At 41.3% G+C, this 25,965-nt stretch overlaps 2 protein-coding genes across 2 annotated transcripts in view; both read left to right on the top strand.

Annotated features, from left to right (window-relative positions):
• Window positions 1-6,429, top strand: part of LOC139335497 (protein-L-isoaspartate O-methyltransferase domain-containing protein 2-like) — a 66,762-nt gene extending 60,333 nt beyond the window's left edge. The window contains exon 8 of the transcript XR_011602422.1: window positions 6,349-6,429. The gene's annotated coding sequence lies outside the window, so the exon portion shown is untranslated. The remainder of the gene's footprint in view (window positions 1-6,348) is intronic.
• The window catches only part of plagl2 (pleiomorphic adenoma gene-like 2), a 41,712-nt gene extending 16,738 nt beyond the window's left edge, over window positions 1-24,974 (top strand). The window contains exons 2-4 of the mRNA XM_070969118.1: window positions 21,453-21,613; window positions 21,704-22,189; window positions 23,049-24,974. Of these exons, the coding sequence (XP_070825219.1) occupies window positions 21,852-22,189; window positions 23,049-24,534 (1,824 nt within the window). The 5' untranslated portion in view covers window positions 21,453-21,613; window positions 21,704-21,851 and the 3' untranslated portion in view covers window positions 24,535-24,974. The remainder of the gene's footprint in view (window positions 1-21,452; window positions 21,614-21,703; window positions 22,190-23,048) is intronic.
• The last annotated feature ends 991 nt before the right edge of the window (window positions 24,975-25,965 follow it).

Raw genomic sequence — 25,965 nt, 5'->3', positions numbered from 1 at the left:
TTCAAGGAATGCAAGCTGCCCACTGCCCATTTTTCAAGGCCGTGTTTATGCAAGAATGTTATTTTTACAAGTCTCTACCTTTAAACTCCCACCCCCAACACACACACACACACACACACACACACACACACACACACACACACACACACACACACACACACACACACACAGTACTTTCCTCCTTTTCCCATTCCATACTCTGAACATCCCTTAAAAATGCACATGGAGAATGGATAAAGGAGTGGGGTTGGATTGGGGGGGGGGGGGGGGGCATTCAGCAAACAAGAAAGCAAACAGAGGAACATTAGCTGTGCGAAAGGGGTAAGGGAAGAAAAAAAGTGGAAAAGGCTGTGGGGTCTATTGAAACCTGTAGATTTCTGTAAACAAAAGCCCTTTTAACAATGCCTGTTGTTTTAAGTTGAGCTGACGTTGCCAAACTTAGAGATTGTTTGTTGCTGACCCCATCTGAATCAGAGAGAGCCAGTGGCAGCCCAGGGAAACAAAAGTGTCAGAGACCCAGTGGCTGCATACTGGCTCAGACCACAGGCTGCATGTGTTTCAATCAGAACAACTAAATAATGACTGTGTGCCAGTCTGTGTGTGCGCGTGCGTGTGTGTGCATGCATGCATGCACGTGTATTGTGCATCGCCTTTCATAGATACACTGTTTTTATAGCTGCAAAAACTCACTGAATAGCAGACTATTACTAATACTAGACATCAGTATTCAGGACATTTTGTCAGCATTCCTGCTGGCTTTAGAAATGAAGACAACTGCAGTTCAAATCCATAGACCCTTTCAGACAGTCACCTCGTTATAGAAATCTAAAGGCAATTTCATGTCTCAACAAGCATCCTGGTCACCTTCACTGAAGAGTCACCAAAACAATCTTACTGGTTCTCACTGAATATTTCCGTATCACTTCCAGCCTGGCACAAGTCTGAACTGAACAGTGTCAGTCAGTGTGTCAGTGTGTTTAATAAACCACAAGCATTAGCCACCAACACAGGGAACAAGCCCATTTCACATTGTTGATGTAAACATCAAGTGAGTGGTGTCTTGTCAGCTAGAAGAAAACATGCTCATGATGACACCAGCAAAGAGAAGAATTCTGTAAGGAATATCCAGATATTACTGACTTCTAGTTAAAATGTCTTCAGACTCGATGAAACACTGCCAGTGGAGGGAATTCATTTCACTGGACAACACTGCAGTTTGGCCTGCTAAGAAGTTTCCATAACAATAATTTTGGAAAATGGAAGATAACTCTGGTAATATCAATATAATGGGACTTTGTGGCTTGGGGTCTGTTGAATCCAAATGAACCATCATGTACAGGAATTCTTGGGAAATTAAAATCTGGGAGATATTAAAGATGCTTTAATACTTTTATATGAGCAATGGATCAAATGACTATGTGATGTGTATAGTTCATGGGTCAGAGATTCAGAGATTCATCACCTGACAGCAGCTGTGGATGGCTCATCGTAGCATTTTAGTATTTTTCAGCTAATTGTTTTGGTTTGGATTCCTACCAGGAGGAGACATACTGTAAAAGAAAGATTATTGGACTGTGTATTTGTGTGTGTGTGTGTATGTGCGTGTGCGTGCATTTATGCACATTCCTTCAAGAGGGAGGCAGTCAGCTGGTCCCAGGTCTGCTGGCGCTCTGTTACCCTACAGCAGCCACACCTCCACATTACTGCGTTCAAAGCATGATAATGGCTGATGCTGCACCAGGGGTATGCTTTCAGATGGCACTCACATCTAATATTTAGAGATGAATTAGCAGTGCACAGTGCAGTGGGCTCAAGTTGTCAATGCTGGTCTGAAGCCAGTACATCAGAGACTCATGGTGACACTGAGCTGACAGAGAGCAGTGTGTCTGGTGTGTTAATGCTTGTAAGTTCGCTCGCAATAACATATAGACACAATATATCATGCTTTAAAACTTCTCTTGCTTACTGTCGTAATATAAATCTTAAATATTGAAGCACTATGCAAACAGTGACAGCAGAGTGTGTTTAACTAGCCATGCTCATTCTGGTGTAGCCTAACAAAGTAGACATCAAAATATGCACATGAAAAAAAGATAAACTACTTTTATTTCTTGGACATGACTGATATAGTGTTTCAGCCAGTGGTGGTCTCCTTCAGGACAAAGTACAACAAAAGTGAAGGAGCAGTTAATGACGAAACGTCACAACATTGTCTCGTAATTAGCCTAAATGAGCCATCTGATCTGAGACATGTTCAGAATGATAACAGACTGATTTGGTCACATCTCTTATTGTCATCATGTGCTTGGAGAAGCCTGAATATGTTCACTCACACCTGATCTCATTTATTTGCCAAATCAGAATGGAGACAAAAAGCAGTGAATACAGTTTTTAAAAAATCTTTACTTGATGTACTTAATAGAGTGTTAATTTAGTGTTTTACTATTCTGTGATCACACTTGAGAGATAGCGACAGGGACTATTGTCCTGGTGTATACTGCATGTGGCAGGTTATCTAATCAGGAGATTCATCACACATAAGTACTGGTGTAGGTTCACTTCATTACCTTTACCTGAGGCAGACCATCTGTGGTTGAAATAATTCCAGTAGTGGACCAAGGAGGAGAGGAAGGAGCACAGAGAAACAGGAGTTACTTTCCACCCTTTGGATCCTGTCGTGTATTCAGAGACAGCTCCATGACCAAAAAAGAAAGAAAATCTTGAGCTCACTCATTTCTAAACCCTGCGTACAACCTTGATCACAATGTAATACAGTAATATCATGATAACACTGTGTCACATTGACACTGCTATTTAAAGTATTCTGGCTTTGGACTCAATGTTACATAATTCATACAGTAAATGTTATAGGCTTCTGTTCTGTTCTGTACTGCAAGTGAGGAGGACAAAAGTAAAAGTAAAAGTGCATGTTTGTTGTGTCTGCAAAGGCTCTGCTCTTTAAACATGTTGAAGAGAGAGAGTGGGGGGGGGGGGGGGTTGGCGTGCCGCCCACTGGCACTGTGCCCACATCTCCGGCTGCTGTGGAGCTCCGTGTCACGGCCAGGACTCCCTGCCAGAAGGGCTTTCCCCAGAATCACCTCTACACACACACACACACACACACACACACACACACACACACACACACACACACACACACACACACACACTGACTCTTCCACACAAAAAACCACACGCCGCACACTCAGTCATGCTGTCCATGTGTTTAGTGTCAATATTTTGATAGAGTTCTGCCAAGCAAACAGTATATGCTGTGCTAATGATCTGACTCGGCCGTTTTTTTACTGCTTACCAATAACGAGAATGAAGTGAGCTTTAACTGCTGTTAATATAAACATCATGAAAATGCTGATAGGTTTTCTAAAATACAATTACATAACTGTTGTACAGTACAATAACGTACAATTTTGAAGTACTTGGAATTTAATTGAGTATTTCTACTTTATGCTACCTTATACTATACTTATACTACCACACAACATTTCAGTGAGCAACATTGCACTTTTTAGTTGAAGATGATGATGCATTATCATTATTAAACAACCTAGTGATACAGAAGATCCACCTTAACCTCAACTTTATTCTTATTTATTCGTTTAGTCAGCTGTGGTTGATTTAAACATGCTATAGATAAGATCAAACTTCATTGGTGTAAACTTTGATTTGACTTTGATGTAACTTAACCATATAACTAGGACTTATACTTACTTCTACATTATTTTTACATTGTGGTATTTCTTCTTCAACTTAAGAAAATAACCTCAGTACTACTCATTAGACACACACACACACACACACACACACACACACACACACACACAGAGAGAGACGCCCTGTTGGTGTTTGTTTGTGGAGCCACTTCATTTTCTAATTAGCCTCCACCAAACCCCAACCATCATTAAACGAAGGATGTGTGCTACCCAGATGTCTCTCTCAATCTGATGGTACCAGCCTGGGCTTTAAGAGCTGACGGAGAGAAAGTGAGAAATAGTGAGACAGATGCATCTGTGCTAACGCGACATTGCACTTTGATGTAGCTTATGTTTATGGGAGATGTCATACAGTGTATGCCAGCTTTTACACACACACACACACACACACACACACACACACATACATACTGTAAGACTTGAAGACTGGTTATTTTGATAGGTGCCTCCCAAATGTGTCTGTGGACCACAGAAGGAGACGAAGGAAGGGAGGTGAAAGAAAAGAGAAGAGGAGGCTCCTAATGAGCAGGCTGATTTCTGGGCGTTTGATTTGGCATGCAGCACAGAAAGAAGAGGAGGAGTGAGGGATGGAGGGTGAAGAGATGAAGGAGGAGCAGATGCACTGGCAGGGAGGAGGAGGAGGATGAGAGGAGGAAGTAGGGTTGGTGCATGTACTGTCAGACGGTTGTCCCTCATTACTTATTTTATATATTTTGGCCAAATTGCCAACAGCAGGAATGAATGTTGTTATCTTTCCTCTTTGAAAAATGTATCCTCTCTTAAAGTCAAACTGAAATTTTCACTTTTTGTGGATGATGCTGAAATTCAAGTGCATATTTTTTCATTTTTCAAAGAGGATAAAACCGCTCATATTTGATGGAAGAGCGTCTAAGCATAAAGCGTCTGGGTGGGCGTTTCTCTTAGGAGGGGTTGACTGACCTTTGAGAGTTGAATGCATGACTTGCTGGTAGCCTCTGTTGCCCTCTGTAACTCCATTCAGTCTCTCATTGAGCATTTCTTTTGTCTGTCTGTCTGAAAAAATGTATCCATAAGGTTTACTTTGCATACATCACTCATTAAAAAAAGTTGAAATCTTTGTGATTTTAACAAAGTTAATTTGAAAAAAACAGCTGTCATGAATTTTCAGTTAGTTCTCAGTCTGTGTAGATGGAGAAGTTGTTTACATATAGCCACTAAAATAACTTAATAACAACAACCCACATGAGCTTTCCTGCTAAAGACTCCTTCTTAACTAACATACAGACACGAAGATACCTCTTGTCCTGCTCCTGAGCTTGTTAAACAAGCAATCTAACAAACATTCAGGAAAAGTGCACAGCTAACAACAGGCAAGATATCTAATGAGCTGCTCAGCTGCAGCACAGTAGAGTAGCTCATCCTCATGTTCCCATGTTCCAGGTATGTGCCTCTTGATATAAACTAACATTGTCAGAGACTGGTAAGGGCTGTATTTATAGTTCAAAGAACTTAGGGAGGTGGATGTTTCAGCTGCGTTTGAATGGTAAAAATACATTCACAGAGATCCGTCGGACACATCAGTGTCTGTCCATGACACGTGGGCCATAGCACAAGTGTGTTGACTTTGTCCATCATTCCCTGTGTTGTAACACCACCACTCTGGCTGCCTGCCAGCTGCTGTCAATCAAACACAGACATGCCCCAGAATATAGGAATATTTCTGATCTTTCTCCAGAGATCTTCCATTTAATAATAAGAAAGTATTTATTGTACATTTAAAAAACACATTGACATTATTTTTGTATTTTTACTTAGGTTAGCTTGCTAACATTAAGAGTAATTCACACTAGATGTATTTTTCATCCATGATATTTAAATACCTGCTGAGTCGTTATGAGATCCTGCACACTCACAGTTTTCATGACACTGGGGTCTTAATGGGGCGGCTGTAGCTTCAGGATGTAGTTGTTGTCCACTTATCAGAGGGTTGGACCCCTGGCCCCTCTGGTCTACATGTCGAAGCCTGCTTGGACAAGATACTGAACCACCATGCTGCACCATTGGTGTGTGAGCATGTGTGAGTGTGAGTGTGAATTATTGCTAGTATCCCAGTGGCAAGCTGTAAGAATGTGTGTGTAAATGGGCAAACGCTGACTGGTCTAGTAAAGTCCTTTGAGCGGTCGGTAACACTATAAGCACTTTATAAATACAGTCCATTTACAAGTATTGAAATGAGGGTCTCTAGCTAGCCTTAGCTGTCTTTCTTTCATGACATGTGGTGATAGCCAGTAACTCGACGGCTAGTTCTGTAACCTCAGCACTCCGTACATTACCCCATGATTCAAATCACAACACAAAACCATGAGCTGAGCCAAGGACTGATGTGGGTGCTCTTATGATTAACTGCAGGAATAGTGTTAACTGCCTGTGTGGCCATTGGCACTGAAGTGATATTACAACCAACTCCAAAAGTTGGGTTGCTGTGAAAAGCAAAAGTAAAACAGAACATGATAACTTGCTAATCCTTTTTGACATATACTCAACTGAAATATTTGACCATATATCATCAGCTTAATTGATTTTTGTAAATATATGCTCAAAATGAAAATTCCACAGGTAAACAGGTTGATTGTAACAGGTGATAGTATCATGACTGGGTATGAAGGGAGCATCCTGGAAAGACTCAGTCCTTCACAAGTGAGGATGGAGAGAGGTTCACCACTTTGTGAACACATGATTGGATAAAGGAGATTACTACATGAATTCAGGAACACTTCATCAAACTGTTGTGGATAAACACAGTTTGTTTGCAAATGATTATATTCCATTTTTGCTTATGTTTTACTCAGCATCACAGTTAATTTGGAAATGGGGTCATTTGAAATATTTTTAGTGCCCACTTAACAGATGTTGCATCAGTTCATCAGTCCTGACAGTATCAGTCAGAGCCAAACATTCATGCACTCTGGAAACTGGTAACTAATCACTGCGGAAAAAAAATTGGGTTATTATAGTTTTGTTAATATATGTACAGAAGTCAAAGACAACCATCGATGATATGATTCTAATTTATGTACTGATTTGAATTTAAATTTTGGACATTCCACGTATGATTAGAAATGTTTGATTGGATTTGGGTTGAGAGTTGTAGGAATGTGCATTCATGTGGGAAGAATAGGCAAGGACTTGTTCATGCATCTGTGTGTGTGTGTGTGTGTGTGTGTGTGTGTGTGTGTGTGTGTGTGTGTGTGTGTGTGTGTGTGTGTGTGTGTGTGTGTGCGTGCGTACATCGCACATATGCGCGCGCATATCTCAGAGTGTTGGCCTGCGGTCTCACTAACAGACACATTCCCAGTGTCAAATAGGCAGCATGGACTCAGTGTCACCCCCAACAACCTGGCTGACCCCTACATCCTCCTCACCAGCTCAGCACACACAGACACATGCACACACACACACACACACACACACACACACACACACACACACACACACACACACACACACACACACACACACACACACACCAGATAGATACATTAGTGGAAGTTTGACAAGTAATACTGATTAATGTGCCTCTAATATACCTAATATCATCTAATATACCTGCAGTGTTACTTATTCTGCTACCATCACACTGTGCTTTTGTATCGTCTGTTGTAAATGCATAATGTTATATATTATACGACAAATGTTTGTATGTTGAGACATTGAAGGTGTAGCCTTTTGCTAGGAATCTGTTCTCCTGTTCCTCCATAGAAACCTGTCCATCTGTTGTGCCGCAGATGGATTGATGCTTATTGGCTGTGACTGTACAATTTCAGGAGATTGTCTTGTTTTACAGATATGAAGTATTCATTTCAATTCAGTTTTATTTTTATAGCACCGAGTCACAACAAAATTGCCTCGGTACATTTTAGGTAACTCTCTGGTTTCATCTGGCTTCACTGATGAATATAACTGGATATCATCTGCTCATAATGAAAATGCGTTTCCTGATAATATTGCCTAAAGTAAGCATATAAAGGAAGCATATATCATATTGGTGAAGAGTGTCAGTCCAAGCACAGAACCTTGTAGAATTCTGTTACTTACTTTGAGGAATAATCAATAAATTTACAAATTGGAATCGATCTGATAACAAAAAAGCCCCGATGCAATTAGAAGGTCATTGTGACTTAGACTGGATGCTGTCTCTGCTATGATGCACTCTAAATCCTAAAATAAGCTATTGTTATGTAGAAAGAAGAAGTTTGCATTTCACCCTGAAGCATATTCTGGAACATTGTTTCCTTCATTGTTTGTGCTTTAGCTGTTATATAAACTGTATGACATTGTAGCCTGAGTTGTGGGGTTTATGCGGTGCACTTCTCACTCAAGATACCACCGGGTGTGTATCTGTAATGTCGTGTATGCGTATTTGCTCTGTCCTCCAGACTCTCCAATACCAATTGTGTTTCAGAAGTGGAGTGTTGTGCCTGCCAAGCTTTGTTGACTTCAGATCGTGTTCATTTAGTCATTTTGCCTTGATTGTTGTGCTTCTGTAGGGTTCGTAGTAAAATGCATTTTTTGTCTGTTCGATCGGAGGTCTGCATAAGGTGTTTTATTTTGAAACTTTACCAGAATCTCACAGTTCCTGTGTCTGACTTCCTGTGTGGCTCGATCTGCCCTGTGTAGATTGATGTGTCGTCCTTCAAAAACAGACAGCACGCTTTCTCACCGGTGCACAATGTAGATACGCTTCTGAAACTGAGACGCTCTGTGTCTGGTGGAATTGCACTCATTGACTAGAATGGCAGCAGTAAGCTCCATTGTATGCATGGCGGACAGAACATTTATGATACACACCAAGTGGAAATTAGGGGTCAATGATCACTTGCCTTTATGGAGTATTGTGGAGTCATTGTCATTGGACTTGTTGATTGACTTTGTTGATTCAATTTTGTAGGGGAGGCTGTTTTTGTTATTTTTGTACGCGTTAGGCATATTATGTATTTTGTCACGAACATACAGGTACCCAGCCCATACTGACTTCTCAGACACCAAAAATACCATTGCAGTCGTAAAAGCGTTTGTCAGAAGAGAATTTAACTTCTTACCCACAACATTAGAATGCAAACAAAAAACTTTGCCTCTCCCAGGCTCTACAAATACATCTTACCACCAAGAAGGTTCCTTCCTAAAACAGGACTCTAACGATGTGGCTCTAGGAATTGCAGTGGTCAGCCGGTCTGCCACTTTTGTTCAGACTGAAACAGCTCAACAACTGTTGAATCCATGACATTTTGTACAGACATTCTTAGTCCCCAGAGGATGAATCCTACAGGTTCATTTTTACTGTGTGTTTAGCACAAATAAGTAATTCTAAGCATGCTAACAAGCCAAACTAAGAAGATGCATCTGGTAAAAATAACCTGCTAAACATCAGCATGTTAGAATTGTCACTGTGAGTGTGTCAGCATACTGATGTTAGCATTTAGCTCAAAACACTGCTGTGCCTAAGTACAGCCTCACAGAGCTGCCAGCATGGCTGCAGACTCTTAGTGTTGTTTCTAATCATTCAAGCAGATCAACTCATCAGAAAGGAAGGACATGTTACAAAAAAAGTGAATTGTTTTATGTCATGTTATAATGAACAATAAAGCATCAATGGATGTTCTCGTCAGTCTCATCTGAATCACACAACAAACAAACCTTTTCACTTCAGGCAGACCATTAAACTGGCCTGTTTCTATGGCTAATGCTAATGTACCTGAACTTATCTGTCACTTCAGGTTAACTTCTCTTTCACTTCACTGTAACATATTTTGGATTTTCTGGATATTTCTGGACATCTCACAGTTATGTCTGATGTTTTGGGGTTCCCATCTCATGTGGCCAAAATTTATACTAATTTAAAAATTTGTGTTTTTTATTTATAATCTATTGTTTATAATCTATTTTAATTTTCAGTGTTCACAGAAAATGGGTAGAGCACTTTGTTCTTGAGTCACGGGGTTGGCGGTCCAATCCACGGGTCGAAAGACACTTCAACCCAAAGTTGCTCCCGATGGGCAGGCCAGCGCCTTGGATGGCATCTCCACCATCATCAGTGTGTGAATGGGTGAATGACAGACAAATTGTAAAGGACTTTGTCTGTTAGGGTGCAGTCCATTCACCACTGTTTCTGCTTCTGGAATGTCAGAAGTCCACCATTTCTTTTGCATTGCTATTTAGATCAGCAAAGCTTTTGTTAGCTGGTTAGCTATATGTGTGCAATTGTCAAAAAAATGTTCCTTCAACTAGATATGAGCATGTCAGATAATTACTTAAATGTAGCCTCTAAATGAGTGCAACATCGATTACAGTTAAGACAAATGTGTATATTTTTTCACTGGCTTCTAACAGCAGGGTGAAGTCAGGAGAAACAGGCAGTGCAGAAGTGAAGGTGTTCCTTGGTGACAGTTAGATGAGCCCCCCCCCCCCCAACCACACACACACAACCACACACACACAACCACACCACAGCGTGGGCCAGGAGACCAGGGCAGCAGGGCTGGTTTTATGGCCACATCCCGGCCCAATGCGGCCAGGACTAACTGTCGGGATGGATGAGGGTTTGGCATGGCAGAGCTGAGCACTGTTTGGGGGGAGGGACTCTTCCTCTCGCCACCAACCGCTCCTCTTTACCCTGGTTCAAAAAACACAAGCAGGAGAGGAACTGAAACCTGGGGGAGGAGAGAAGGAGGGAGGAAGGATGGAGTGAGACAGAAAGAGAGGGAACACTGGTGACATAGATGAGGGGCTTGACCTGTGTTGTCACACAACAGAGCTGCTACAGACCTCGCACTTTGCCCTCATCTCCTCCTGCCTTTCAAGGTCGATTGATAATTCCCTGCCAAGTCATTTTAGAATGTTAGATCATAACATTACAGTGATAGAGCATTCATTTATTCAGTCATTCATACACTATCATAGATCACCATTTTTGTACTGCATTCTGATGTTTTGTAGAGCACTTGACTTGTTGATTGGTGCCTACAATGGACACTTAATCTATTTAGTAATTTACACATTGATTTTCTTTGTCATTATTTATCTTTATATTTATTTATGCTATGTTTCCCTCAGTAGTTTTGTTATCCTCATCTATAGCTTCTATCTGTTGCCATAGTGATCCAACAGAAAAGAAAATAGAAAAGAAAAGAAAAGAAATAAATGCAATCTAGTCCCAATTTGATTAAATATAGCAATTTCATTCAGCAAAAAAAGAAATTTGCTGGAAATGTTTTCTGACATCACTGAAGTGAACTGATAGCAGCCATGCTGCCGTCATCCTCCCTGGCATCCAGTCCTGATCAATGTGGTTAGTAAAGCATGACCTGCCCCCCCCCGCCCTCCTCTCTCTCAGTCATGGATGGGTGCAAAGACCCTGATTCCACCACTTCAAATGACTCGTTTTCCCTCCCTTTTCTGTCACCTTTTAAGCCTCTGGCCTACCTCGCTTCTGCCCAACACTAACCTCCCTGCTTACTTACAAATGCTTGTAATGGTGTTTTTAGTAACTTTTCTAATTTTTCAGATTGTGACATATTTGTTTTTCAAAAGGTGAAAAAAAATTCTCTAATTATTATTAGATTAATTAAATATATTATATATTCTGTTAGAAAATTATTTGTGTTTCGTAATGACATTATTATTATTATTATTATTATTATTATTATTATTATTATTATTATTATTGTTATGAGTTACAGAAGAGCAACAGTGAGGAGGCGGATTACATACATATTCAAGTTTTTGTCCTAAACACACCCAAAGAGTTGTCTTTGTTCTGATATATATTTTCTATTTCAATTTTACACATCCAATGTTCAGTATATATATGTTTGTTTTATTGTTGCATATTTTATTGTGCTGCATATTTGTTATATATATATATATATTCTTAGTATAAATATTTTGGTTTTTTATATTGCTTTTATATATATACATTTCTTTCTCTTTCTTTCTTTTCTAATTTCATTCTAATTCTATAATTCTATCTTGTATGGAGCACTGCTACAAAATCAATTTCCCCTCGGGGATCAATAAAGGAATCCTGAATCCTGAAAACTATGAAAAATAATAATACGCCACCTCTGAAAAAGAAGATTCAAGTTTACTCAATATAAATGTTTTCAAAATCAGAATCACCAGCTTTGGAAATACCAGTCTTTTTGCTTGACAACAACATGTGTAATGTGTGATAACATGCATCTAACAAATGAATGTCACATCTTGAAACGGTGTTGGTGAACATACTTTCTGTTAGTACAATTAAGAAGCATTTTCTCAGGCAATGAAACCCCTTGTGCAACTTGTGTTGTTCACAATAATTTTCTCTGTTTTATTTCAAACGACTGCGTGCAATATGTTCTCCAGAGCATTTCACCCCCCCACCCCCACCCCCACCCCCCTTTCTCTCCCCACGAGTGCGGCTGTTGTCACCTAAGCTCCGGATGGTGAACTCACTTTCTATATTTAGTTTGCTTGTGTAGTTTAGTCAAGCAGCTTCTGGAGCCGCAGCGTCTTGCTACACAATCACGGTTTTCCAGAGGCTACCGGCCTGCTCTGCTCTGCTCTGCTCTGCTCTGCTCTGCTCTGCTCTGCTCTGCTCTGCTCTGCTCTGCTCTGCTCTGGCATCAGCACCACAAAGAATCGGACATACTTGTAAAGCTTTCTCACATGTTACTCAGTATGGCTGTGGCAGGCAATGAAGGGGTTAATACTAGTCACTCAGCATGAGGGAGCCATGGCGGGCAGGCAGGCAGTGCAGAGGCTGACCTCTGACCCCTCAGGAAAGGAATGTGGAAGCTCTTTCATCCAGGACAGAAACTAAATACACCCAGGCGGTTGGAAAGTGGCAGTTCAATTCTGCTTTCAGCGTTTATAGGGGAAGTAAGCAGAGGTTCAATTTGAATGTGCTGTGGAGTGTTTGTCAAAGCGGCATCTGCCATTTTGGAATGGAGTTCCATTCTGCAGCAGTGTGTTTGTTACTTTGTGATCACTGCAGTGATGGTGATGTGTGATTAGTGGTTGGAAATGGCTGCAGTTGTGCTGTTTGTACTGGCGGAAAATGCTGGGTATGAAGCAGCGTGCTCTGACCTAACCTATAACTTTGAGTGTTTGTAGTTATGTGACAAGATGGTCATTACCTATTAATGACATTTAGGGCTGCAACTACTCATTATTTTTGTTAGCACTTAATCTGTCATTTTTGTTTCTTGATAAATTGATAAATTATTTAGCCAATGAAATATCAGAAAGTAGCAGAAAACATCCATCATAAGTTCCCAGAGTCCTCGGTGATGTCTTCAAAATTGTTTGTTTTGACCCAAGAACTGTCAAAACCCCAAAGATAGGTAATATATCATATTAGGCAAAGGCAAGATAAAATAAGGTAATCCTTTATTGCTCTCACAGTGGGGAAATTCAGTGTTACAGCAACAAAGGGGATAGTGCAAAAGTACGAAGCATCAGTAAAAACAACAAGAAATGATAAATGAAGTAAACAACTTAATAAAACAGTAGTAAAACAATTTGAAAATGACTGAATTCAGTTTCACGTAGGATACACTGATTGCACATGTGAATTTGGCAGTTTCTGTGTGTGTGGTCCACTGGGAGCAGTGTCGAATGTAAAGCCTGACAGCAGCAGGAGGGACGACCTGTCGAATCTCCTTCACACAGTGTGGGTGAAGCAGCCTGTCACTGAAGGAGCTGCCCAGTGCTGTCTCAGTGTCCTGCATCTGTTGGGACATGTCCTCCATCATATGATATAGCTTAGCCTATTCTCCTTTTTCCCGTATCCCTCTCCCTGTATCATCACATGCTATGGTGGTCAGCTGGTGAGGTAGTCCATGATCCATGTTGTCAGGTGGTGTGCACTCCAACTGGTCCCACAAAAGTGTGGACTGTATGGTATTGAAGGTGCTAAAGAAATCAAATCAACACCACTGCCACTGACCTGTGGCTGTTGAGGTCCTTGGTGTGCAGAGTCTTTGGCACTGGTACAACGTAAGATGTTTTAAAGCTTGGAGTTGGGCTCCTTGTTGCCAACGATGTTTTTAAAGCCCCCCGGACTGCACGGGTGTTGTTTTGCTCCAACTCTTCCTCATCCTGTAGCTGGTTTTTCCCTCCCTGATCCTCCTCCTCAGCTCCGTCTGGACAGTTTTCAGCTCCTCTTTATTTCCTGACTTAAGGACCCTCTTTTTACCTTGATGGGGGCCTTTATGTTTGGAGTAATCCAAGATTCGCTGTTGGAAAAACACTGGAAAGAGGGAATTCCTCATGTTTCACAAGCTGGAATCAGCAAATTCTGGTATTTTCCCTTGGAAAATGTTTTCAATTATTAATCAGTGATCTCAATTATTGTTGATTTGAATATAATTAGTTGGCTCATGAATCAGTGTTAGATGATATTTAATGTGATTTCATGCACTTAATATGAAAATATTCCATCTGTGTTTCATTTTTTAATTTTCATTTTATAACCCACTGTAGAACTGCAGAATTAGAATAGAATAAAGTTCAAAAACAGTAGGTTTATGATGTTGAAATGGGAAACAGCATCAACACAGTGCTACATTACATGATGCTGGAGTTAAAAATTCTGACAGCTGTAGGAATGAAGGACCTGGTAGCGTTCTTTTCTTACAGACCGGATGCAGCAATCTGCTACTGAAGGAGCTGCTTAAGCCCCCAACCATCTCATGCAGGGGGTGGGATGGGTTGTCTGTGATCGATGTCAGCATAGCTAACATCCTCTTCTCACCTACCTCCTAGATGGTGTCCAGAGGGCAGTCCAGGACAAAAAGCCAGCTCTCCTGACCAGTTTGTTTAGTCTTTTTCTGTCCCTCTCAGAGCTTCCACAGCCCCAGCAGACCACTGCATACAAAATGGTAGATACCAACACAGAGTCATAAAATGTTCTGAACAGTGACCCACGCACTCCAAAGGACCTCAGTCTTCTCAGCAGATGGAGAAGACTTTGTCCCTCCTTGTACAGGACATCTGTGTTGTTTGTCCAGTCAAGTTTGTAGTTAAGGTGAACACACAGGTATTTGTACTCACCCACAAGCTCGATGTCCAAACCCTGGATGTGCACCGGTGTGATCTGTGGCACCTTCCACCGCCTCCTTTGTCTTGCTGGCGTTTACGTGTAGGTGGTTCAGTCCAGACCGGTTGACAACTATATGGTGTAAATAAATATTGGACTGAGGTAATTTTGCATGATTAAAAATATATGTTGTATAAATATACTTTGTTTGTGACAAACAATCAAATTGATGTGACAAACAAGGAAAATGAAGACTTGGAGCATGCAGCAACTGAAAATCAATACGAAGATGCCAGAGAGAGGACTAGACAGCACTTCAGTCGCTGAAGCTTTGTTGTTGTTGTTTCTTTGTTGTGAATGCCTAGCAAGGATTGCGATAACAGGTTACATTATATAACATGAAGAAGGCCATACTGTTCATCCCTGTATTAAGGAAAGCCTGTTTATAACTAGGATTGCATCGGCTGCATTGCATGTTCTATGTTGTGGGATTACAAATTAGTAGGCAGACATGCTTAATGGTTAGAGTAGCTTTTAGGGTTTTGTGGTAAAGGAGACTCTCCTTTGACTTTGTCTTGCCAATGTGACTCTCATGGAAAAAATAGTGGAGATCACTGATCTAACTGGTGGGAGTATTTTAGATAAACCTAACAATGTGGTACTTTGTAAACTCTGCAAATTTGAAATGGCTTATCACAGCAGTGCAACTGTTATGCACCAACGATTGAAGCAAAAGCATCCTGGAGCTCTTTGTCAAGATTGCATCAACATCAACAAGCAACAAGCATCGTCCTGTTTACTTTTTGCCCCCACCCAGGCATGATATATTTGGATTATTAACACAAGGAACATGTTTCTGTTGGTAGTGGTCACTTAAAATTGACTTTCTAAATGTTTCTACATTATATTAATTAATTTCTGCACTGCTGCTGTTATGGTAACATAACATAATACCATGTATCATCTGAGCACTCACACAGACATCTAGCTGCATCATGAACTGATTGTTCAAACACATGCCCATATACTACATGTATTACTGGAAGATATCACTGGAAGGCACACCAGAGAACTCCGACCATATAAAACTTCTGGATTTACATGATGTAAACAATAAACATGGCAACACTCAAGGATGTAATTATTCTGTTAATTCTGAGAGCAGGGCAGAGAGAGTGACAGCAGGTTACTTCCAAAATGTAATCTATTACATATACTTTCATTTAAAGTAATCTTACTTTACAATATTACCATCTGTGCAGAGTAATCCATTACTGATTACACTACGTTTCATTACTTCATCAAAATAACTGCAGAGGTACAGCTAGCATTATGTTTGACTTTATCTTACAGTTACGTTGTAGTTTGTAATAATGATGCTATCTACTATAGCCTTGGCATAACTTGGTCTCTATGGCAATGTTAGATTGATTGGTTTTGACAGGAATTATGCTGACAACCTTGATCTGACTTGTTTTTCTTACTTACACATCGCACATAACAGGTTCACTCTCATTTTAATGCATGCAGTTCTGTCTGCACCCGTCCCATGCAGGTTTGTGTTCCAGCTGTGTCTCACCAGTTTAACCACAAACTAGAGCCTTTATTTACACATATGTTTATTTTTTCAACAATATATGTGTGAACATGCGGTTGATGCCCAATAAAAGGCATTGAATACTTGTATCTATGTACTTTTTGGCAACCTAGGCAGAGCAGACAGAGACAGCCACACATAAACACTTGCACACACACACACACACACACACACACACACACACACACACACACACACACACACACACACACACACACACACACACACACACACACACACACACACACACACACACACACACACACACACACACACACAGACCTCTTCTGCACCAAGTTTGCTGAAATCTGCTGTGCTGGACTGAGTAGTTGACAAACTTGCTATTAGTTTATAACATTGCTGTTGGCACCATAGTGTTCATAATGTAGTTCATAATGGAAATTCTTATTTGTGTCCTGGTTTCTATTTTTAACCATTTCTATATTTGTTTTGAGTATCAGTAAACAACACTGAGATCTGGTCAGTGCATTCCTGCCAGGGGTAACACATTACGTGATACTGTAACTGTAATAACATTACTGGAATTGTATTATGCCATCTTTGAGTGTGAGAATGACTTGAACTAACGTTAAGGACCGTTGTTACCGTCTGTTAATCGTTTCAGTTAATTTCTTTGCACCACACTGATGCAAACTTGCATTTGCAGTGATTATCTTAATGTCATATTACCCAAGTGATGAAATATATCCATGTTATAAACATTTCAAGTTTTAAGTCCAGTACTGAAGTAAAACTACTGTTCCTCTAGTTCAGAGAAAATGTTGCTAAGGCAGTAATTACATTTATCTATGTGTCACAGCAATCCGTTAGCTACTTAATGCTTTGATAACCGCGCACACTCAGTGTGAAGTGTGAAGTAATTTTGATGACTGGTTGGTTGACGATATTGATAAAGCTGTAAACATATACCAGAGGCCGAACAGGTACATTTTGAGTGGGCACTGCACTCAGGGAAAACCAGAAAATGTTTTCTCCATAAATTACAAAGTTGTATTTTTGTACAGTAAAGCATCAAAATTCCAGCAAGCCTTTCCTTGGACACAAAACTGAGTGCAGGATGAGACGTCAACGTTATTTTCTTTTTTCCAGGAGGTGACAAACTCTAAAATACCATTAAGAATACCTATGAAATGTATTTTTTGTCATTTTTGGGTCAGATACAGGCACATAGGCGACTATCACCATAGAATATGTCATAAAAAAGATCTATTAGGATTTCATGGGAACTTAAACTTATTATTTTGTCTGTTGCAAATGAGCAAACTATTACTGAAACAAATTGCAGGTATTTGTCTGATATCACCTGATTTAGACACTCCAGTCCATTTTCACTTTCACAAGTTCTTAAACACGAATGCTAGTGAGTGCACTGATGCTTATAAACCCTGCATAAAAGTTGACAAAATGATGAATCATTGTGAATGAAACATATGTATCTATGTATGTATGCAAGTATGTGTGTGTGTGTGTGTGTGTGTGTGTGTGTGTGTGTGTGTGTATATATATATATATTGAAAAAAAATGGACATCAGTTAGTATTCTGCATTTAGATGTTCCTTGTTTGTCATGTGTTGATACAAGTGTTAGTATTGTTCCTGTAAGACCAGTGTTTGAGCATAAGTGCACATGTAGCTCATACATCAGTTGATCATAGCTGTAGTCTGATGGTGATGGATTTACTGTACAAACACAACAGAAGTAAATGAACAGAAGTGTTATATACATGTGGAGTGGGAGCACAGAAACCTCAGCCTGATTTACACATAATGAGGAACATGCAGTAGCGTGTGAAGTGCTGCATAGAGACATGCAAGGAAGATCCTAATGCACATGCTGGTTGCTCCTTTGACATAAACAGAAACATGTGAGATGTTGATTAATTGGCTGGTGGAAAGTCACTAACCATACTCATTGGCTGAGAAAAGATAGGGAACCCACTTGATGAAGTACTGTAGAAGATTCAGGGAATTGAAGAGATTTGTTGCCTCAAATGATAGTTTAGTCCACATACCTCCTCTGAGTACTAACTTACTAATTGTATTAATGTACACAGCCCTTCAAAGGAGAGAACAGTAACTACAGAGAGGGTGAAGTTGAGAAAAAAGGTTTGAAGTTTTTAGGATAGGCCCACCCATCCAGGAATTAGGCCCTCTCAGGAGTCAGCAGCATTATTGTTGTTACACACACACACACACACACACACACACACACACACACACACACACACACACACACACACACACACACACACACACACATCTATATATTTTAATTCTTAAGGTTAACGACTACTCCATTTAGTTGCTTTAAAGTGTGCAGCATCAAGGTCTTGGTGTTGTGCCTGCTGTCTCACTGTCATACTGTCAGGAGCACTTGAAAAAGTTTCGTGCTTTTGGCTGAACCACAGTAGTTCAGATCAATCAGCATCCTTTGAAGAACTCCTGGCAGCTATGGGTGGGCATAGTTTAGGTGTGTCAAGAACGAGAGAAGCTATTGTTTGAAAACAACAAAGAAGTTCATGTAGATTCTGCGATAGCATCAGTTATCAGTTCATCTGATTGGTTGAAGTTAGCCTGTGATCGACGGTGTTATATGGCTCATCCAATCACCTGCTTAGTATTTTTTTGAAAGTGCCTGCTCTTTTCGAGTTTCCATGGATGACTTCCCAGATGGCTCTGTGTAATAAACCATCTGGTGTGTAGGAAATGTTCTCGTATTTAATAATGTTTACTAAATTGATTCTAATAGTTCTTTAATTAGTTCATGGTAGACTTTTCTCCTGAAATTATAATTCTATAACTAAATAACAGTATTGCACCACAATAAAATTAAGTTGATAGATATATGATATATGTTACTGTCCCAGTACAAAATTTGCTTTGTACTTGTGTGGAGTATTTCAGTAATAAACATTATTTACATCATAAGACATAAATTACATTACAAGAGTTGGTGTGTCAAACATAACATCACTGCTTGAGGTGATGTAGGTGGTCAAACTAAATGATTACTAACACTGATGTCGGCTATATACTGTATATATATTGAAACTGAAGAAATGTACTGCACAATATATGGTGAAATTTTTGAGTATGGTGTGGGTGTAGAGTGACCGAAACATTTTAATTGGAAATAGAGTTATAATATCATGTATACATAATGCAAGCATAATATTATTTCACAGGTCAGTATGAGTCATTTGAGCTTTTTTGGACCTGAGTGCATCCACATGTTAAGTTACTGCTCCAGATGGTCTATCATGGTGTGTCCTTTGTTTTCAGGCTCTATTTGGTTTATTTCTATAACTTGATGGTGTGGATTCACTTCAGTGTATTGTATCTGCCTGTCTGTGTGCGAGCCATTGTGAGTGTATTTGAGCCTGCTGGCTTGGGGGGAGGGTGTGTACATGATGTTGCATTCGGCGTGACCAGAACTCTGTGTGTTGTATGTGCTGTTGTGTGCAGAGGAGAGAGGCAGTGCGACACGGCATGGTTCAGGCCAGGAATGTGCGACGTGGGTAGGCTGTACAATAGAGCTGGGCTCCCTGAGGGTGGTCAATGGGACGGGTGTCAGCCCCTGCACCCTCCCCACTGGGTGATGACCACCACACAACGCTACAGCTGTCAGGTCCTCTTAACCACATACATTATGAGAACAAACACACATGTATGCACATGTACACACTGAGACATATGTGAGCACACAGGCTCACATGTCCTAAAGTGTATCTTGTGTAGAAGAAATGACATGAAAACACTCAAAACTCTCATATGTACATGTTTTTAGCCACATCTACCAACCTGTGGATAAATGTTTGTGTATTTCTACGTAAAACTGTAGATATAAACATCTGCAAAAACAATCCAAGTTGTCTTTCTTAACCCATTGACCTCTTACACAGAAAGGATGCCGTTACATTTGGAGTTGTGTATGTATGTGCAGACCTCACGCATGTTTGCTCCTGTCACATACGTATGGCCACATGTGTTTACAGTACGTTTATGCACTCTCAGTTCATGTGACTGACGGCTAACATTGAGATCTGTCTGCTCAACCTTGGACTTAGCTGGTGTGTTCGCTAGCAGGGGTCACAGAGGTCAGTAAGCGTAAATAAGGGAATGCAGAGATGAAGGGGAGAGAGCGAGTTCAGCGATCTCATAGGAACAAAAGTTACTATAGTGTGTGGTTTATTTTGATTAACAAGTGCAGGTCAGTAGCTGCTTTGCAGTTTTTAATTATGGTATCCTTTTTCACTTCAGAGTTTTCAACCATTTTCAACTGTTGTCAAGATTTTGTTGAGTTCAGGTAATCCTGGTTCTAGGAAGAAGCCTGATTGTGTGTGGCGTAAACACTCCCCCTCCCCAATCCTCCTCCACCCGCCACTTTTTTACCCTGGGGGTTGAATGTGTGTGTGTGTGTGTGTGTGTGTGTGTGTGTGTGTGTGTGTGTGTGTGTGTGTGTGTGTGTGTGTGTGTGTGTGTGTGTGTGTGTGTGTGTGTGTGTGTGTGTGTGTGTGTGTGTGTGTGTGTGTTTTCCTAAGGATTACAGGAGTCTTATCCAGTTTCATAACAAGTACATACATGTACACACATTAAGACACACACAAAGCTGTCTTTGTGCACTATGCTGTCATCTGAAGACACACGATGAGGGATGAGGCTGTGTAATTACATTCAGTCTTCACATATGGTTGTACAAATAAAGGTATTGTGGTGTGACTAATTGAGAATTATTGTTCACAGAACAGTTTTTTGCTAATCCTTTGCAGTTCCTGCCATGTTAGATAGCCTTGTCATTCAGCTCCCCCTAGTGAGCACAAAGGAAACCTGATTTTGAAGTGGAATATAGACGTGTTTCAAGTCAAGCCTGTTGAATTAAAGGCTTGAAAGGTTTCATTTTTGATTTGCTTGGGTTTTGACAGTTTGAATATTGTCTACATTAATGCTTTTTGTTACAATTTTTGTCAAATCTTAAAAATAAAACCAATGCAGTCACTTTTTGTCTACTCACCTTTATGTTTCTCATGTTTGCTCACTTCTTGCAGAACAGTAAAAATGCAAAGCAGTGTTTCCCACTCACCGCCAACCATAGCTGTTGGGACTGGGTGAGGAGGAGAGAACAAGAGAGTAAAGGAGAGGAGCGAATGAAGCAGAGTGAGAAAAGGAAAGTGCAGAGACAAAAGAAGAACGAATAGGATTTTAACAGGTAAAAAGGAGACTTTATGAGAAAAATATGTTCAATGTTGCCAAAAGCTTGGAAACAGCTTCAAAGCATGTACCCTTTATCTCACCACAGATTTTGGATTACTTTGATGTTTCCACCGGATCATTGGCCCTTCCTGTGAGCTTCATTTTCGATAACCCCCCCCACAACTTCCACGGTGAGCCTGCAAGGCAGGAGAGCCATAAGTGAATTTTCATGGCAGCGGCACTTTAGGGCTGCCATGGCAGCTGCTGCCGCCGATGCCTCACACCGTATTACCGCACTGACGCCGGAGGAAGAGGGACGACGGACTGCCACCAAGCTGTTTGGTAGCGCCGCCCCACTGCCACGGACAGAGAGAGAGAGAGAGCAAGAGAGGGGGAAAGAGAAAGAGAGGGAGAGGGAAGAAGAAGAGGAGGTAGGGAGAGCAAGTGGGAACGAGTGTTTGGTGTGCGGAGACCTGTTCACCTCACAGGAGAAGCTCCGGCTCCACGCCTTGAGTCACACAGGAGAGAAACCCTTCCATTGCTCACAGCCACACTGTCCCAAGGCCTTCAGCTCTAAATACAAACTCTTCAGGTACTGCACATTAATTTCATCACTCAGTTCACATCCTTTTAATGACAGTATGCGGCATGGCTTCTTTCGTTTTCTCAGAATCCCCAGTGAACCACCTCAGAAAGGATAGAGGTGTTACTTTTATTAACTATGTATGAACCTGATACATAAAGAAGCTATAAACAATATTATTATGATAACAATAAATCACATGAGTACGTGTATGTCAAAGGCTTCACTGATAATAATAAACTTCCAAAGCATAATCACTGGACGCTGCAGTTCCACCTAGCTCTACGATAGAGTTTTAGCATCTTTAACTTATTGTTTTGATTTTACGGTCTGCAACATTTCTGCTTTGGAACACCACTCTCATTAGCAGGCAGTTGTTAGAAATGAAGAACAGAATTAAAAGAAGAGTAAATATTAGACTTACATTCATGTGGTCAGCCAGCCAAGACCGCGACTCAATGTTAATGTGTTTCTGTAATTGCTGGATGTGTGAATAAGCAACTGTTTGCTAGCACCTTCTATAAAATTTCTATGTAGTGTTTCCAGCTTGTTTGGCCTTAGTGGCCAAAAAACCCCCAAAACAGTACAGATTTTAATGTCTCAAATTCATCAACCTACTAAGATGTTTGGAATCTGGTGAATCACAGGAAGTGGTTCCAAAACCCATTTTAGGCCCTGACTGCAAACCGCTGTGACTCATTTATGTATATATGGACACAAGTGATTTGACTGAAAGGAATTCATGTCTCACTTTAGCATTCACACTACTGGCAGCCTGCATAACATGACAATAAGACAATAAATGTGTAACTCCTCCTGAAACACCCCTACCATTTACAATCTCCCTTTTTCTTGTGTTCCTTTGCAGGCATATGGCCACACACTCTCCACAGAAGACCCATCAGTGCTCATTCTGTGAGAAAATGTTTCACCGAAAAGACCACCTGAAGAACCACCTGCAGACCCATGACCCCAACAAGGAGGCCTTTAAGTGTGAGGAGTGTGGGAAGCACTACAACACCAAGCTGGGATATAAGCGCCATGTGGCCATGCACTCTGCCACGGCAGGGGATCTCACCTGTAAAGTGTGCATGCAGACCTACGAGAGCACGCCTGTGCTTTTGGAGCACCTCAAGAGCCACTCCGGGAAGTCTTCAGGTGGCACCAAGGAGAAAAAGCACCCATGTGACCACTGTGACCGTCGTTTCTATACACGGAAGGATGTGAGACGTCACATGGTGGTCCACACGGGCCGAAAGGACTTCCTGTGCCAGTATTGTGCCCAGCGCTTTGGTAGAAAAGACCATCTGACACGCCATGTGAAGAAGAGCCACTCACAGGAGCTGCTGAAAATCAAGACGGAGCCTCCTGATATGCTAGGTCTTTTAGCTTCCGGGTCACCACCTTGCGCTGTGAAGGAGGAGCTCAGCCCCATGATGTGTGGCATGGGTCCCAACAAAGACCCCATGATGGGCAAGCCGTTCCCCAGTGGGCCCCCTTTTCAGATGGGAATGTACAACCCCCACCATCTCCAGGCCATGTCTAATTCTGGGGTGGGACACCCACACCCGTCCCTGATGCCCAGTTCCTTGTCTGCAGCTATGGGCATGGGTTGTCACATGGAATCACCTGGACCTCTTCACCCACACTCCCATCACCACCACCATCACCACCACCATCACCACCACCACCATTCCCCTCCGCTGCCCCCACACCACCAACCTCCGGCTCCCCAGCAGCAGCACCAGCCCCAGCCAGCCCCCAAATACCAGCTGGGATCTACCTCATACCTGCTGGATAAGCCCTTGAAAGTGGAGATGGAGAGCTTCCTCATGGATCTGCAGAGTGGTTCGCCAGGCCCGGTTCCCTCTGCAGAGCCCCACATTGCTGCCTCACCCCCTAAGGATGGACTGGAGTCCACCTCGGGCCTGGAGGAGGAGCTTTGTGGGGATCCCCTCCTGTCCAAGAGCCCTGCGGTGATCGCTGAGTCTCTGTGTGCTGCTAACATGGACTTCTCCCACCTGCTGGGGTTTTTGCCCCTCAACCTGCCTCCCTACAGCACTCCCATGAGTACAGGAGGGCTGGTAATGGGCTACACCTCATCTGCAACCTCCTCTTCTTCTTCCATCTCCTCTTCCTCATCTCTGCACGCTGCCGAGCCCCATGCTGCAGCAGTCGCCGCGGCAGCAGCTGCCGTTGCCACAGCACCTCTTACCTCTTTGCAACCGCAACCTCAGGAGCAGCAGAGCTCCAGTGGGGGTCTGGGCCTCGGACCCCTGCACCCCCTCCCATCAGTGTTCAGCTCCAGCCTTAGTACCACCACACTGCCTCGCTTCCACCAGGCCTTCCAGTGAGAGAGCCAGCCCTTGGTCCATCCCTGCCCAGCCAAGATGGCCTCCGCACCATCCTCAGCTCAGTTTAGCTCTGCATGGATATTTCTGGCTGTGGTTTACTGGGCGTGATCAAAATGTTGGAGAATTAGAAAAAATCAATAAAAACACAAATGAACACTTAGAAGCCTTAAATGAAAGCGCACAAAAGCTTTTGATTGAGCCTTAAAAGGAAGTTAAACCCCTTTGAACAAAAAGGAAAAGGTGAGAAAAGAAGTTGAAGCGGCTTTTTATTTAGGCCTTTTTCGCCTGTCCTATAGCTATAACAATGTATTAACCCTTCTTCTTTTTATTTCCAGTTACTTCCCCTTTTATCCCCCTTCCATCCCTTATTTAGTAGTATAGAGGGCAGGATCAGTAGGCTAAAAGGCGTGGTACTGCTTACTTTCTAAAGTAATAATATTAAAAAAAAAAAATCAAAGATTATTTTTAGTGATTATCTGTCTTGTTGTGACCCAGAAAAAATATAGTTTGAAGTGGATATTTTGTTTTACTATATTTTTCTTTTCCAAATGTAAGAACATGGTAGAATGTGTCTCATCTTGAGTTTTGAACCACCTAATAACCTAAACTGTCATGATCAGTATGAAGAGGAGAGAGATCAGTGAAGGAAAGAAGACATGTAGACATAGACAGTGAGTCAATGATTGAACCTGAGCTTCCTCTAGATGGCTAGGCTAGAGCCACAAAAGCAGCCCTGTCTCTAAAAACAAGTGCTCTTCAAACAAGAAAAAACAATTCGCTAAATGTCCCCATTATTTCCTTTTAACTGTAACTGATGTGCTCCTGATGTGAGTCTCACTAAATGAAAAACAGACTGTTATCATATGATAGATAAGTGTAAGCTGCCAAACACAAAGACCCACATGGCCACATATTTTTAAAAGAAAAAAGAAAGAAATGTGAAAGTGTGTGAGTTGGTTAAAAATGATGTAATATTTTCACTATTCTTCAAGAGAAGCACTTTTTTTTTCTTTTTTTTTTTAGCAGAACGCACTTCATCTCTAGGAATCTCCTTGGGAAACCTCTTGTCTTGAGTAGACTTTCTCCTCACTTTCCTTCCTTCACGTATCTTCCTTCTAACAGTTAAAAGTTCCAGTGATAAGTATAATTGCAGCTGTGTCTTGGCTTCTCAACATACCTAAAATATATATTTTTGGAGTAAAGTACCAACACATCTTAAGGCAGTCTTTTAAAAAGATGCATCATCATGGTAATGATGAACCCTGACATATGTGAATGGCAAAACACAAAAGAATTTCAGTGACAGATGAGGAAAAATGTGTTAAAGAATGTTATTGCAGTGTACGAAATATCTCAAAAATGAATATTATTATTGCTTTTATCTCAGTAAGGTGTATTTTAGGTAGACGTATTAAAATTAAGTGATGATGT

Source organism: Chaetodon trifascialis, chromosome 8 (assembly GCF_039877785.1).
Source record: "Chaetodon trifascialis isolate fChaTrf1 chromosome 8, fChaTrf1.hap1, whole genome shotgun sequence".
Taxonomy (NCBI): domain Eukaryota; kingdom Metazoa; phylum Chordata; class Actinopteri; order Chaetodontiformes; family Chaetodontidae; genus Chaetodon; species Chaetodon trifascialis.
Note: the sequence above shows the minus strand (reverse complement) of the source record. Positions and strands in the feature narration are given on the sequence as shown.